The 17,271-nt window shown below is 37.0% G+C and overlaps 1 protein-coding gene across 6 annotated transcripts in view; it reads right to left on the bottom strand.

The window, feature by feature from the left end:
- Positions 1–17,271, bottom strand: part of PTPRK (protein tyrosine phosphatase receptor type K) — a 389,642-nt gene that overhangs the window by 25,822 nt on the left and 346,549 nt on the right. The window contains exons 14-18 of one of the 6 annotated variants that reach the window (XM_071740971.1): positions 10,800–10,938; positions 9,652–9,693; positions 7,495–7,524; positions 3,891–4,051; positions 1,763–1,798 (exon numbers count right to left, since the gene is read on the bottom strand). In XM_071740971.1, the coding sequence (XP_071597072.1) occupies positions 1,763–1,798; positions 3,891–4,051; positions 7,495–7,524; positions 9,652–9,693; positions 10,800–10,938 (408 nt within the window). The remainder of the gene's footprint in view (positions 1–1,762; positions 1,799–3,890; positions 4,052–7,494; positions 7,525–9,651; positions 9,694–10,799; positions 10,939–17,271) is intronic. The other 5 variants (XM_071740972.1, XM_071740974.1, XM_071740973.1 and 2 more) reach the window with 5 other exon arrangements.

Genomic DNA, 17,271 nt, shown 5'->3' with positions numbered 1-17,271 from the left:
CTCTCGGTCTGAGAAAACACTTTATATGAAGATCTGCAGAGGTTCCTCCTGGGTATACTTTTTATCAATATTTTTACCCACAACTTGCATAATAGGATAGAAAATACCCTGACAGTATGGGCAGAGCGTGCTGAGCAGTCAGACACTGCAAGCACTTAAAAAGTAAAGGATCTGATTTCAAACTTATCTTGATTATTTGGGAGACAATGCAAAAAACAACAGTCAACTAAACATTGAATGCAACATACTGTGAGTGGGAAAGGAAAGTCAAGTATATAACTACAAAATGGAACAATGAACTGGATAATGATAACTAGGATTTTAGCAAGTAACTGAACAAGTCAGCAACACAAGTGTAATAAAAAAGACAAAATACAATAAAGGTAGCAGGAACACTACAAGTAGGGCATGAGGGTACCTATTCCTTTCTGCTCAGCATTGAGACTTCTAAGAACTTTACCTGATTTGGAGCACCACAATTAAATTGTTCAACTTATGTGTTGTAAAGTGTTCAGAAGGTAAGAATGATAGGAAGTCTGGAAAGCATAACTTGCAAAATTACAAGTTAATGAACTGGGTTTAACTCAGAAGACAATGGACAACAACTTGTGAACCTTTCAATGGGTGACAGACTGTTCTGAAAGGATAGGATTGGATCAGCTCTCTGTATTTTCTGAGTGTCTCAAAAGGAAATGGTTAAATTTGCAGCAAGGAGAATGAATCCAGGTAGGAAAAAACCATGGAGTGAGCAGTAATAAGAGTCAGTAGTAAAGAATATTTAGAAAATTGAGCTTTGGGTCCCAAACAGTAATAATGTGGATCTGAATTTAATTTTTATTTAGAGGAGTGAGGCATTGGAATATGACACTGCAAGCACAGAGTTCTCTTCACTACAATTTTTTTAAACCTAGTAGACTGCCAGGAAGAGTCTATATTATGCAAATAATGTCTCATCTCAAAACAGAGGAGGGACTGAATTGCCTCAGGGCCCCTTAAAGCTTTACTTCTAGGAATCTAGTTTTATATTCATGCCCACTTCCTGGTTCTTGTCTTTTATCCTAAGATAACCTCAGCAACTAACTGAAACTAGATATGGCACATTGTGTTTATCAGATCAAGAACTCAGGTATAAAATTAAACTTTTAGATTTTTATTTTAAAAAAAGACCCCCTAATACAGGCATTCAGTGTCAGATGTGACATAGAAGTAAGCAGTCTGACCACTTCCAACATCTACTGTTCTTTTTACACTAAGTATAAAATTGAAAAATTTACTAGTTAGGGTCAACTGAAATATGTAATTAATATGGGTATACATGTATCTACAAATTTGTTGTTTGGTTTGGGATATTTTGGAGGCTTTTCCCATCTTGATTTTTCTTTACATTCTTATTTACTTAGATTGAGACTTTGGTGTCAAACAATGATAATGTGGACCTGAATTTAATTTTTCTATATCTCAAGAGAGTTCTAGGTTTCACATGTCATTTCACTGGAACTCAGTTTAATACTCTGGGGGGAAAAATTTTAGTATTTTCTATTTACCTATTTCCTTCAGTTAACACTGAGTGGGAATAATTTATTAATAAGAACATAAAATAATTTTTATTTTCAAAGCAGTTTCATTCTGAATTGATAAAACTGGTTTTTTTTCCTGGCAACAGCATAGCTATCTTTTACATAAAATAAGCTGTTTCAACGTTCAACCATGCAAGGAGATGAAACTCATGCAGGAATGGATAATGAAGGACTAGGGTCCTCACCTAACACAGCTGTCGGCACAAGTGGATCATTGGGCACTGTAGGAAAACAAAGCTCGTGAAGAAATACATTACCCTCAATTTGTGTATTTTTAAAGAATAAAAACAATAACACTTCAAAGTATAACCAAACAATAACTTAACCCCATTAATTTTGCTACAACAGAAAACCAGAATGAATGCACAGTTCCAGAAAGCATCCTGAATAAAAGAGGAATGAAAGGCAGTGATTTTGGATTTCAGAAATGTAATGATAAAGGCAAAGAGATTCTAACTGAAATGAAATAAAGACTATATTACATGCAATTTAGTTTTTCAAAGGGCTCCTCCTCCACTATTGTTCTTTTGCTTCACAATAAAGGCTCACTTTCAAAGAACCAGCTCTTTTCTTCTCAAACCCATTCTCCCATCTAATACTTGAATAGCTCATCTCAAAACAAAATAGTATTTATTTTAAATCTTCCAGGTAATTTTAAAAAATTATATACGTATTTACAGTTAATAGCTTTTTTTATGTGCAATGACAAAGATACTGCTCTTAACGGGTATAGGAAAATCATAGATATACAGTTGCAGACATTTGAATAAAATTCACAGAATTTTATCATCTGTTATCACAGCTAGAACCATGCAGAGAAAACCACGCTGCTTCAGACAGGAATAGTGGAATTCAGATTTGGCTTTGTTCCAACCTGGAACAAAAAATTAGAATATCAACAGGTCTGTGACAAAACTGAGCTCCAATTCTCAAGCAATCTGCCTAAAACAAGCCTGAAAAGCTCTTTGCCTCAGTACAGATGATGGTCAGGAGAACTGTATCCTCCAACACCCAAAAAATCATATACCTAGGGCACTGGAAAACAGTGGTGTCAAACTTCTTTGCCAACCAGCTGTGGTGGCAGGGCCTCATGGGCTCTTGGAAGCTGCCCAAGTGCCTGGCAGCCCTGACTTAGTAGGCTTGTAGGTTCCTGATGGATTAGCCTGGGATTCACCATAACTCAGCCTAAATTGAACTGTCTTTGCAAACATGCCTCCACAAATTTCAGTGCCAATAAGACAAAAAACATTTGGAGATTTTTCAAGCAGTTCAGCCAAAACTGTGTAGAAAAACTCACAGGCTGAATACTAAACTCCCATTTATAACAGGTTATGAGACACTTCAAATGTTAGTGCTCTGCAGTTTGGCAAGCTTCAACAAACCGAGGAATAAGCCCTCCTTTGAAATCCATTTCCCCTACAATAACCAGGGAAGAACTCAAAAGCCTTAAGGGATGTATTTTCCTCAAGCATGGTAAGCAGTATGGGAGGCAGGGGAAGGGCAATGAAATGCCATTCCCAAAGGGTGGCAATTCAGAAATATCTCAGGCTGCTCAGACCTGTGTAAAGCAAAGCCACAAATCCATGTGGCTGTGAGAAGGTCAGGTTCCTGCCAGCTCCATGGGAGAATTGTGTCCCTTTGGTAACTTACACACTTGTTTTAAGGTATTTAGAGTCTGCCTGTGGAGTATCTGGCTTTAGTACAAGGCACAGCACAGATGCTGCGAGGCAGGTGTGTTGAGCAGTGGTAGCTATAACCCAGACATTTAACAGTCAGAAACCCAAACTGCCAAACTTTGTTAAAGGCACACAGCTGGCAAGTCTAAAAAAAAAAAAAAAAAAAAAAAGAATACAAATATAGAGCAAATTTGCAGATATATTAACAAGCTTGTTCCTGAACTTCACAAACAGCAATGAAAATTGTCAGTTTCCTTCTGCTATAATGTCCTTACTGCCAAAAGAAAGAAATTAATTTGGACCTCATATTATTCATTACAGACCTGGTGTTGTGCAGTATTATTTAACATGGTGGTATTGAATATCTTCATGAGGGAAAACTGTTTCAGATTTTAATCGAGATATTCTAGAAGTGCAATGTTTTTTCCCTAGAATGCATACTGAAAGTACATGTAGATACCTAAATAACTGACCACATATTTATAAGGATAACATATGAACATTCCTATCCAACCTTTGGGTTTACCAATATTCTCGAAAACCTGGAGCCTACAACAATTTTCCTGAAAAAGTAGAATTGTTTTCCATGAGTCTACGTTCACCTACACTCCGGGTTACCTATCACTGTTGTACTTACATCTGGGGCTGAAGTTATGAGAGTCCATAAATGTGATGGAAAGGGGATCCTCTGCATGCAGGGTGCTCTGGTCAGCGTAACTTCTGTCCATGGCATTCACCATGTGTGTCATCTCCTGGCGAGTGGTCCCCATGGCATCCTTGCGCTTCTTTGCAAGTTTGCTGCCCAGCCAAAAACAAAAACCCAAGCCACCTTAATATTTGATGAACATTAATGCCTACAGTCATCACGACATATCTGAGTGACTGAAAAGTTTGGCTGACTGTACTGTGTACAACTTTTCCACCATGAAAGGGATAAAACTGTGCACCCTGCTATGAAAGAGTCGAAATCATGCTTTTTATACATACACAAATGCTGCAATAGAAGTGCTAACTTCTGTACCCTGGTAATACTTTTTTTTTTTTCCTGCAGAGTAATTACACTAATATAAACAAATTAGAGAATATAATTACATTTTAACTGAAATTATAAATACGAAGCATCTGTGCATGCAGTTTTATCAACCATCTCCATTTAAATCTGTGCTTTGATTTTATAAATAGACAACCAATTTCCCTTGCTTGCCTTGTTAGGAATAAATTATTTAACCTTCTAAATTTAAAAAAAACCCTATGAAATAACAAAAGAAACATAATTATTCAATATGGAGTCATATTACCTTTTATGTTAAAAGTTGTTCTTTCCACTCAGTGTACAAGATACAACATGATACCACACTTTGTTCCTGATACTGAACTTTGTTTCTTTAACAAAATCACCACTCTACTCTTTCATGCAGTTTAGGAAAATCTTAAACTTTGACATTAAAGGTTTTGCACTCTGAATGTAACACAGTAAAACAGCAACCTAATGTGTACAACTAAACCCCCTAAATTAACATTCAATGCCCTTACAAGTACATACTTCAGAAATCTCTCTCAGTTCTCTCCTTATGGTGAAGAACTGGAAGGGATTTTCACTGTGTCTAGAAGTCAGATGAAATAATAATTTCCATTTTTTACTTTTTTATGTATCCCTTAAGCCGTACTATTCTGAAAGCAAATATCTCAAGTAGTAGGAAATATGCAGAGCAGTATGAAGTGCACCTTGGTTCTGCAGGAACTTGTGATATATATTAGAGTGCTCCAAAATCTCCCTGTTCATCTGAAGCTGTGACTGCAGTACAACAGGTAGCCAACCTGCTGATTTGGATAAATCTGATACCACATGGGAGAGACACAATCATCACTGAAAATCCTGGGTTCTTGAAAATACATGTAGCTTCAAATACACTGTAGCTTCACAATGTTTTTCTGCACAAAATATCATCAAGTACCCTGTTAGCTGCATAGACAGTGTTTATCCTACGTTTCTCTGACTAAAAGCACTGCTTGCTCTTCATCTATTCGCTGATAACTTTTAATATTCTGTGCTGCACTCACTAGACAAAAAGAACATTAGTGTAAATTATCCATCCATTTAATTGTTAAGTCCTGGGAACAACCAACAGAAAGTACCTACATCACTCTCTAGAGCAGGAAACACTCCATGTACTTCCACATTTAAATAGATGTCAGAGGACTGTCTCTTAAATTAAGAGTCTTGGTTAACAGTAAGATGGACAAAGCATTCCTGAGAATAACAAAGATTTTTTTTTTTAACCTGTCAGAGGCATCTTCGTACTGTGTCCCCCTCCAGCCCCCTTTCTTTTCTCTATTTACAGGTACCCTAATTGAAAAACTATAACTCAGTCAACCTCTCACTACAAAAATCCCCAAAATGGTCTCTCAACCTATCATCTCTTCATCAAACCCTTGTGATGTACATAAAGGTTCTGTGTGTATCAGTTGCTCAGTGAAAGCTGAAAAAAACCCCAGTGACAGCTGGATGTTGCCCCTAAAATGCTTTATACATTTACCCCGCATTTCTATTTGCTTAAGAAAAGTTGAAATGATACTCTCGGTTGAACAAATTAGAGCTTCCAGAAGTGAAGCTGCTTGAGCTTTACAACTTGTTCCCAATATTCTCAGCTTTCACAAAACTGGCATTTCTAGTTTAGACTGTTAAGTTTCAAAGCTTGTTGGATATTCTTCTACGTGGAGATCACCTTTTTCTAATGCCACAGAACTATGAAAAAGGCTATTACATCTCATCTCTCAGCTATATTAAGCCCTCCTCGAAGCATCACTTTGTAACAAAACTTGCTAGCTACGCTAAATAAATCAACAGCTATTAAGGCTTTCAAATTATTAGCTTATTACAGTAGCTAGTTTCTAATTCTTATTCTCTGCTTCATCTCCTAAAAAGGCTCATTGTGTTGTAGCACACAACCCAGAGCTGCTGGGAGATGGGAGGACAGCTTCATTGTTCAACAGCTCCTGGCTCCCTGGGAGTTTGACAACTCCTTTTTCTCTTTTTCCTTCTCTCACTCCGCTGAAGGCACATACAATCTATGCTTCATAATAGGCAAGCAAATAGTTATGTGAAAATACTTGAGGCTGAGAGAAAGTGCAAATGATCCTCATGATCTGCCCAAGGATCCAGTTGGGCGAACCTGCGCAGGTGGGTGTTTCAGTGGGAGATGGAAGGGAAAAGGGCTTCATCATAGGATGAAACTGTATGGTTAATTATCTCGAGCTGAAGAATTGTTATTTAACAAGGAAATTATAATTTGTCACAATAAATTGGAGAATGGCAGTTAGCTAAGCCAGATTAACTTTTTTTTTTCCAATTTTTGTTTAAAGAAGTCAACTAATCTGCTTAAAAATGTAGAAAAGCATCATTATCATAAACCACCAGCTTATCAAAGCACTGCAGTGCACTCTGAGATCCCTTCTGAAGTGTTTTATAAATTCATTTAAAATTATGAATGTGTGTAACTGCTTTGCTCAATCATAGACAAAACTGCTGCAGCCTTCACAAAAACTCATTTGGTCAACATGTATAAAAAAGAAGTCAATTTTGCTTCAATGAAGCAAAACTGTATGCAAACCGATGTAATAAAGTACAAGCCACACTTGAAAATGTGTATGCAAAGCACCTCGCAGGCAGCAAACACAGGCCACCTCAGAAAAAGTATTTCTGTATAAAAACAAACCAACAAAAAGATTGGTAGGGACCACGGAGGTAGTAGGGATGCTATGCCATTGCTAGGGCAGAGATATATTTATTAAGGTTGGGCATCTGCCTACAATCTGCATAGGAAAAGCGATGCTTAGGATGACTCCTGGTAACTGATAGGCTAAGAAAGAACAATTTATGATTTACAACCACAGTTCTCTGGCTAGGAAATAGGAGAAGAGGTTTTTTCCTTAGTGTGATGTGTCACTGTGAATCATAATGTGAATTAAATTATGATTACAATAAACTAAAATGATAGCTATGGGAAAAACTAGCAAAAAGCAGAAGTCTCAATATACAGTTAGAAATACAATATCCCTTTAAAAAAAACACAGGGTAAGAGTAAGGTAACAATGATACAAGCAATTTTTCAAGCCTGAGAATAAAAAAAGGTAATTATCAATAAAACTTTAGGAAAATTATAGGTTGTTTATCTTTTTTTAAAAAGGGATACTGCATCTTTAAAACATGTAAAATAGTAAGTCACCCGTATTCTACTTACAGATAGTAGGAGTAAGAATAGTAGCTCCTCCTGGCAAGCAAATCACAGACAGTGGAAAAAGAGAAGCAATGGTGAATGAAAAGCGTGACTCTGTCACATTCAGTAAAGCAGAGATATGTGCGTTTAAAAAAAATTGAAAAATTAATGTTTCTTTGGTTAGCATTTCAACTTGCTCATGCACAAGCTAGACTTACTTTGCCATGCAACTAAAAACCAAAATACACTAGCATCTAAAAATGATGTTTTTTAGAAATATCACTTGAGAAAGTTACATGCTGAGATTTCATTTATTGCCAAAAAATTTGAAAATTAAATGGGCTGTATTTTCAACATGCAGTTAAGCGTAATATAATGATTACCACCTAGATGTCATGACAAATGAACAGCTGTGTACAAATCTTGAGCGGTAAATATGCTTTTTACTTTTCAGCTACAAAAACTCTAGATTGCATTAATAAATACATTTAATCAGAAAAAAAAATTTCAAGTAATTCATTTAACATCATTATTGGTACACAGGTGTATACGTATATGTTTGCATGCATATTGTATGTAGCTATATGAGTACACACGTTTTAAAGAATGCCCGTTCACAACAAATGTGTGTGTACTGACATATATACCACACATTTCCTGAATGCAAACATATGTTTTCCATTTTAAAATCTTACAATTGGAAATGCTGATGTAGTCATGCTAAGCATTAAAAATATGGAAGGTAAACAAATGGAAGGAAATGAAGGACATTTGGAAACAGTCCAACAATGACTTAGAAAACAAAAATGGCATTGCCTGTTAAAGATGCAGTATCCCTTTTCTTAGTTGGTTTTATTACTCCAGTAAAACTCTATAGGAGTTGTTAAGAGCTTCATTCTGGAAAACCTCAAACCAATTTGTACAAAATGATCAGGCAAAGCCTAAAACATCTCAAGCTCATGAACAAAACTGCTTAGTACTCCATTTTTCAATAAAATGTAATGCTGCATTTAATCAGATTGAGATAACGATGGCTGTGCATATGAATTAATAAACCAATGCAAATGCAGAAACCATTGTTTTGTAGACTTTTCCATGCAATGAGCTGTGGTCAATTCAAGTGTCAAAAGGGATACTACATAATGGATCACTGAATATGTACACTACAGAAGATGATTCAGATGGATCAATTTTCAGTCCCACCACAACTAAGTGAAGTGTCTTTATGTATGTGTGAATGTGTCAGGGTTTGTACAGCTGTTTCTGGCTTCATTATGTGGGTTGCCCTGATTCACTGGACTGACTGAATAAACTCAGGTATACAAAGGATTTCTATGTTTTCTGTTAGAGGTATTGACTAAAGCTGGTATTAAAAAAAAACTTCCCTAGGGGGGAGGGCGTGGCACACCTCTAACATATGCCACGGTCAATCAAATAAACTGATGCTGAAGAACTGCCAAACATTAAAGATTCATTAAACAGGTTAATTTCTCACCTATTTTGCATACTAATTAGTACAGGAGTTGAGAAATGTTATGTGTTTTAGAATGATGATCATGTATCATTCCCAGGGGTACTGACTTGACAGGCTCAGAAAAGGGAAGGGGGAGAAAGGGGAAATTTTAAAATAACATTTCACTGACATGACTGATTTACTTTGAACTTGTTGAAACAATTCAACAGGGAAAGTACGAGTCTAAAAGGAATCAGAATGCAAGAGGTAAAAAGGATATGAAAAATGAATTATAAGCTTTTTTTTCTTTTGTTACCTGCAGAACTAGTCAATCCCATCTGTAAGAGACTGACATTATATACTGCAACACAGTTTCTCTCTCACATACACACGCACACACACAGAGTCCCCTATTATACATAAGGGGACCACTGCAACGTGCACTGATCATACTCCCCAGCACATACCTTGCAACAAAGCTGTAAAATAGATTTCTTCCTGAAAGCTGAGAAACAACTTTTGCCTTGTTTTGCAAAAGTTGTGTAAATAAACAAAAACCGGCTGGCTGTATGGTTTTGGTTTGGGTTGGGTTTTTTTGCATATGATGAGTTGGACCTTTTGCATATGTGTTAATTCTCAACCACAGAGGTAAACAACAGAGAAAAGTAAAAGCACTTTTGGGAAAAATCACATATGTAGCTAACTAACACAGAACACTACAGGCATACCTAATGTTTCTAATGCAGACGTTTCTTCTCCAAGTTATATATCTCCAGGGACAATTGTAAAGAGGCAATAAATAAAAAAAATCTAATGCAAACCAGTAATTATAACATATAGAATGTTCTTAGGCACAATTTTCACTTTTTTTTTTTTTTCTTAATCTTTAAAAGTAACAGCAAGCTGCATTTCAGAAGAACATTTGCAACATTTACAAACACACTTTTTATTAAGGCTTCAGCAAAAGGCAAGGGAATGCAATGTGCACACCACAAAGGTCTTGTTCTACCCAAGAGAAACCAGTGAGAAAAGGACCTGCCAGGGAGAGGGTGAACAGAAAGAGAGGAATTGGTTTTGATGCTGTAACTACCAGTTTATAGAGCTATATTATGAACTTTTTTGCCAGGTTAGAGAGTTGCAACTACTGGGAAGTCGAGACTGTTAAAAACTGAGCAAGGCAGAGCAGAATTTTACTATCAGTAGGAGCATTTCGATGCAGTTAGCATTGTACAATGCCAGAAGATGGCGATATTGCTTACAGTCAAAGAAAACACACAAAAAATTGAAAATTCATTCAAATTAACACACTTCTAAACAATTTCATGCACTAAGGACTCGCTAGATAATTTTGCAGTGATTTGGTATGGCTTTTAAGAAAAAACTCCAGGTTTACAAAAGCATAAATAGAAGTATAAAATTACATTATTTTGCAAGTTGGACAACATACAGATACAAAGAACTCATTAGAGCTGCATATAGAAAATCAAACTTATTAGGTGATTACAACAAGAGAAGTGCACTAAGTTTTTTTTTTCTTTGCTTATTAAAAAATGAAAAAAAAAAGTCTTCACGAATTTCGGTTCCACCCATTTTAATATTCAGTACATTCCTCAAACTGCAACTTAAAACTATTTGGGAATAAATAAGAAAATGTATCGCTACAGGATCCCAAATATAAAGAAATTCTCTCTTTAAATCCATCATGAGAATCAAAGGAAAACCAACAGGAAACACAGAGAACTAAACCAAATCCTGATGTGAGCTACTAATCCTGAAACTTTTTTTTTTTTCCCCCAAGAGACCTGTAAAAAATACCCATTTAGTTATTGTTGCACATGGAGGAAAAAAGAGGGATCAGCACAGATAATTTTCTTACCTTTTTTTGACGATCAATATGACAACAAGGAGAAGCAGGATGAATACCAGAATTCCAGCACTTATTCCTGCTATTTTCACCACTCTATCTGTTTGTTTAGCTGGATCTGGAATCACCTCAGGTTCTTCTGTTGCTGCTGCTAAATGAATAAAAAAAGAAGTTGATTAAAAGTGTAAGTGCTAGTGACAAGAAAATTGTCATTGGTGATAATTTTCAAATGTGCGTGTGTTTCAATACCATAACCTGATACATCCATCATATGTGTTTAGACACATATGTATATATCTATATAGAAATACTGTAAACACCAAATATACAGCTGTAGAGATGTGTATACAGATACTCTCTTTTCCAAGCTGCAGAAAGCACCCTAAACTCTAATCCTTCCCTCATTCATGCAGTTTCAGTTCATCTTTGTATATTAATTCACCTTGGAATATCTGGCCTGAGATCTACATTCTACTAGGAATTTGATTCTCCAAATAAGACCATCCACAAAGTCAAGCCTAATGTCAGCAGTAGTTTTATTTCTGTTTATAGGCTCTGGAAAAAAAATTTTAAAAAATCGCTGTTCTACACAGAGATGAAACCACTCCATAACACAGCTGAGTGGGCTGAGGCCTCAGGTTACAGCAGAGAGGAAAACAGAATATAAATGAAAGTGCATGGCCATTCAACCTGCACCTCTCTGTATCAGAGCCGGGTGTACAAAGGATCAGGAACGTGGGCTTTTTCAGCTTGGCACAAATACCAAAAAAATATAAATAGGTTTTGGCCAGGGATAAAATCCCATGAGGTGTTTACCCATAAAATAGGAAACTGTTTTCAGTTCTCTAGTTCTTAACTTTCTAAGGCTGTGGCTTAGTGCTTCAGCTTTTCCCCTGCTCATGGGCAGGGAGAGGTCCGAGCTCTTGCCTTCTCTCTGACGCTTCCCACTTAACCTCTACATCCTCACAGCATCTGCACATGGAGCAGTTTCAGGCCGTTGGCATCATCGTGCCTATGCCATTACACAGAAACATCCTTCACTCTGAAACTCCCAGGCTTCCCAACAGATGACCAAAACAAGCAGAACAAAAAATGAGGTAAAGCCACACCAGACAAAAAACTACCACTCCCCTAAAAATCTGCTCCATGGGCCTTTCAGAAAGCCAGTGTAGTCAGCAAAAGGGATAATCAGTATCCTAGACTTCATGGTTTTAACCGTGTTTCTCAGACTGTTTCTACATGGGTTTTGCGTACAGAAACCTGTATTATCTTTTGAGGGAAGAATCATGCTGATGTTTAAAACTGCTCTTTGATTCTCGTTTCTGTAACCTCCATCTCAGAAGTATCTGAACCACTTACTAACAACTTAGCCTCAGAATGACCTTCTGTGTTAGCAACATGCTCTCTTCCTGACACCCATGCAAGAGCTAAGCAGACAGTGAGAGATCTGGCAGTGCTTTAGTCATAAAACTTACCATTAAAACTTCATCACCATAATCATCTCTCTTCCCTATAGCCTGAATCCTATCTGCTGAGAAATACTAAACACTTCTCCCTTTGTGTCAATACATGGCAGCATGCATACTTCCATACATAACCTGTGTGGACTCAATACTAAACAGTTTGCTTGCATTCTGTATGTTGTTGAGGTGTCTAGGGGTAAGAGATTAGATAAATGGTGTGGGTTTGTGCATCTGCATCCACAAAACACATTCTCACACCCAAGCCAGCATTAATGCCAGATACAGGTATGATGTTGTCTAACTGAGGCAACGAGGGGGGTGACTTTGGAGGTAGAACTAGAAGAAGTTGTTTGAGATTCTCAGTGCCTGAAATTAATTAACTCCCAGTCTACTAAAAGCTGGGCTGTATGTAACAAACACTAATGAACATTTTATAAGCAGTAGAGCCAAAAGGTCAATCAGTAGAGTCAAAAGATTAATCAAAGCTAAAATACCAATGGCTTTATATGCTGATGGGAAAAAAACCTCCTGTTTGCTATATGGGGTACTGAGAAACACAGGAATGGTAGAGAGGGGAGGATGCAAGAGAGGGATAGCTGCTTCATCTGGAATTGCCATGAGTGCAAGGTGAGCACACCTGGGTAGCTCTGACCCACCAAAGTAAAAACTACTCAAGCAGCAAAGTAACTAAGGCTTAAGCAAGAGATTTAGTTGTGTGGATGGAGATGTAAGGAGAGGTCTTTGAGAGATTTCAAACTACGAATCACAAGGATTGGATGTGACCTGAAGATGCACTTTGAAAGCTAAAGGCTCAAAAATACATCAAAAAGTACAGGCTTTGAGCCTGGATCAGGATGGTGGTATTTTCACAGGAGTACTAGCGAGAGATGAGAGAATAGAGGGAAAAGAATAAGAGACCTGTCTCACACTTCCCTGGAGAAAGATGCAGTCCTCACTGCTTCACAGAGCAAGTTGCAGTATAGGTGCTTCTCAGAGTTATGTTTAAAACTACTGTTTGGCCACTCGCAATGTTATTTTGTTCACAAAAGTTACCTTAGAGAAATAATTATACATCTGTCAGAAAATATGAGGAAAGGTTATTGAGGGCATTTACTTATTCATCTAACCTAGGCATAGGTGTCTTATCACATATTCTGAAAAAAACTATTGAGTTTGGATCATCAGTAATTGTTCAAAATGCAGCACTCTGTCCAAGTTTTTAGAAAAATAGTGGAATGTCAGGAGGATATCAACAATCTGTCCATTTAGTTTGGTTTCCTTTACAGTAAGGGGCTTGAAGTAACAGGCAGTAACTAATTTCCATCAGCTCTAATGTTGCTTATGAGATAAAGCTAGTGCCTACTGGAAACCTACCACAGAACCCTAAATTAGAGAAGAAAAATGACAGTCATACATTAAGCAAGCATATAACCAGTGGCTGAGACTCGCATATCCAAGATGACAAAATCTATGGGCAAAATGCTGCCCCTCTCCCCAGTATTAACAGAAAAATTGCCTTTGACTTAAATGAAGCCAGGAATATCCTGTGTGTTTTCAGCAACAGGTAATAATGCACTGTCTAGACTAAATGTTACATTTGGGGACTATATGAAATCAATTATAGATACAAATCACATTATAATCTATTTTTTATGTGTATGTGCACTGTATACAAGAAACTGTATTATTTTGAGGAAGCCACTGAATGTAGCACAGAAGCATTTAATGAAACTTAGGAAATGTACAGTATTTCCTATTAGTAGTGTTTTAATTTGGATAGTTCAAAGTCTGTTGTAATAAGCATGTGTGAGCTTACACAACCAAAGGACACAAACATAGAATCCCTGTGCCTTTGTGTTAAACTTATGTGTGTAAGTCAGCCTCCCCTGGTTGCTGATTGCACAAGGACTACAGCAGCAAGTGAAATTCTGCCTACTCTGAGAATTTTTGCTCTGTCTCCCCACTAGACTACAAGACTGCCAGGATTTTTCTTTCTCTGAAGTAGCTCTCCTCTAGACTTAACTGCTGGTTTTGCCAAACAAAGCAACACAACTAACCAAAACTTAACTGAGAGAAAATCCTGCCTAGGCAGCCTTGTTACCTTCTGAGATGGAGTGACTATATCAGTGAACAGGGGAAGAGCTACTGATGTCATCAGTCTTATCCTATGTAAGCCTTTGACAGTCCCTCGTAACATCCTTCTATCTAAATTGCAGAGACAGAGTAATTAAAAATTGATTTTGATAATTTGATAATACTGCTGTTTATTTTTAAACGAGGTAAAAATGGTCTAGAATTATTTAGTCTATAAAAACCCCTGCTTTACTAATTCCTAACATTCCTTTTTAGTAGTCTAGTCCTGCAATCCTTTTTTATATCTTCAATTGCAGGCTGTATTAAAAGATAATTTACCAATTTTAAAAAGAACCTTGTGTGGTGACAGAATGATCATTGTATGAAAATGGACCCTCTATTGGCTATGAATTCCTTTGGACAACCCTATTCTAATAAACCTTCAATTAAGTGTTAGTTTTTATTATATCCTTGCATATTACTAGATTTTTCACAACTTGTGCCTGTAAGACTATGAAGTGATAATCCTATAGTTTTTGAACACTGTAAAGTCATCTTGCATAAAACTTTCAAGAAGAGTTTCTAATCTGAAACAGGGAGCTAACTACTTCCCACCTCCTCCCTCCAAGATTAGCTGCCTACAGAGAAGATTTAGGTCTAGATTTGGAGAAAGACACTGGATTTAGCAATTAATCCACTCGCCTTTCTTCAGAACAAACGAACAGTAACAGCAATCATATTTCACAGTCCTGCTCACACAGCTGATAAAAAATGAACCAGAGATTCTGGCTCTCTACATTGCCAATAACAGTCACCATATAAAAAGTAGTTTCCCTTGCTTTCATAGATACTTAGGGGAAACAATCAATTGACTTCTGTGATTAATAGACTAGGATTGCTAACACTTTCAAGAACAGTAAAATTCTAAACAGCTAGCCCATCTTATTTTCATAAACTGCTCACATACCTAATTCCTGTACTTTTTTTATAATGCTTTTCAATGAATACACCTAAAAATCCAACATACTTCTAAAATTGAATGTTTGTCTAATATTCATACTTGATTCTTAAAGGATACCATGCCATAAGGAATCCAGTCATGGCAAACATTGCTTTCCTGTCTTCCCCTTCCTTCTGCTGCTCAGAATTTACACACAGCCTTGCAAAATTGTCAGAGAATTTATAAGACTCAGCAAAAAATCTCTTCGACCTATACTTTCCTAAGGAGATGGTGTTGGAATCAAGATAATGATATTCTACTTACACATCCAAGTAAAATTACTCAAGGAGAAAATTCTGGTAGGATTTCACAGGGCTGCTTGTATGGTACCACTTAGAGAACAGCTAGCCTTCTAAAAGACATCTTTTTAAATTAGAGGTTTTAAACAAGATTTTATATGTAACCTTCTCACCATTCCATTTGACTTTCTTAACATTCACAGCATTTTATGCTGGCTTTCCTTTGTGTGAACGAGGGAAGAAACTCTGTTTTATGCATGATTAAAGCTGCTGTTTTATTACACTGCATTTTCTTTGAATGCTAATTTCTGTTTGTGGAAGATCTTTGAATTCACAGAAACTGGTGTTATTGCTGCATAGCTTAATATTCAAAATAGCTCTGCTCAAGATAATCTGTTCTGCACTTTTGTTATGTAGCTTTCAAAAAATTTAATTAAAATCAGGAATGACGTCTGAATGAGTTCAACAAGGTAACATCAGGATAACATCAAATGAAACTGGAGTTCCAGCCAGCTCTGGCAATATGTCAGTCTGCCACCTGAGAAAAGGGCTCTTCGAGAAACTAAGTGATGGACTAGGCTGCCTCGTGTTTTAATCATCTGCCCAGAAAGACTGTTCCATCTCCCTCAGTTTTGTTTTGTTACTGCTTTGCTAGAATTGTTCTCATTGTGCAATTATGGAAATTTTTAGAAGTATGAAAGTTAATTAATAAATCCAAGTTCACAGAGAGAAGATCCATAATGCTTTTTAGCCTGTGTGGGAAAAAAAAAAAAAAAGAAAAAGAAAAAAGGAAAAAGAAAAAAAGAAAAGGAAAAGAAGAAAAAGAAAAAAAAAAGAAAAAAAGAAAAAGACTCATTTGATTCTATTTGATGAAAACACTTTACTTCAATGTACTTTTGCAGAGATGAGGGAGATGGGATGTGCAACTCTTTTCGGCAAACTATGCACACTATTCCTGAGGTCTTACAGATTTCCCCATGTGAGTCAGTTTGCTGCACCACTGGCCTCTCTTTAATATTTTTCTTTTTTCAGGTTGAAAGCTAAAGACAGGTTTACTGTCCCCAGATTGCTCCTGTCTCTATGGCTTCCAAAGGGCTTCTTGGAGTGCAGCTTCTGGGAGATGAAGGCATGCCAGACATTCACTAGGGTTTGGGTACATCTAAGCTGTTGCTTCCAGAACTCTAAATTACAGCTTTGTAGGGTAGCATTATTAAAAAGAAAAATTGTATTTGATTATGAACCAAGAATGTAATTCCCTGAGCTGTGCTTTGAAGTGTCAGGTTCATCCATGTCACCATGGTAACCAGGTCCACAGCTGCCCCAAGGAAAAGAGTTTAACAGGCTGTCAGGGAAAAGGGAGGTACCAGGTAGCAGTCCTGAAAGAGGAGAGTAGTGAGGTAGGTGATGCTTAGATAAAACCTGTTGTCTCACTTTGTGTTGCCACATACTGTGTCCATCTTTGTCCTCATGTGTGTCCCTTTGCTGGGGGAAAAGGGGAGTCATCACAGATGCCACCAGTTATGCCTAGCAAAGGAGGTCCTCAGGGCCCTGTAGCTTACTGATATTATATATTAAGCCCTAATATGAAAAAAATGTAGATAACACTGTTCAAGAATGGCCATCAAAGGCCATTGCTGCAGAGACATTGAATAGAGACACTGTTTCAGAGAATGTTAGAGACGCTGGCCCCTACAGCTCCTCTGAAAAGA

Source organism: Heliangelus exortis, chromosome 3 (assembly GCF_036169615.1).
Source record: "Heliangelus exortis chromosome 3, bHelExo1.hap1, whole genome shotgun sequence".
NCBI classification, from domain to species: domain Eukaryota; kingdom Metazoa; phylum Chordata; class Aves; order Apodiformes; family Trochilidae; genus Heliangelus; species Heliangelus exortis.
The sequence above is the reverse complement of the archived record's forward strand: the minus strand, read 5'-3'. Positions and strand labels throughout refer to the sequence as shown.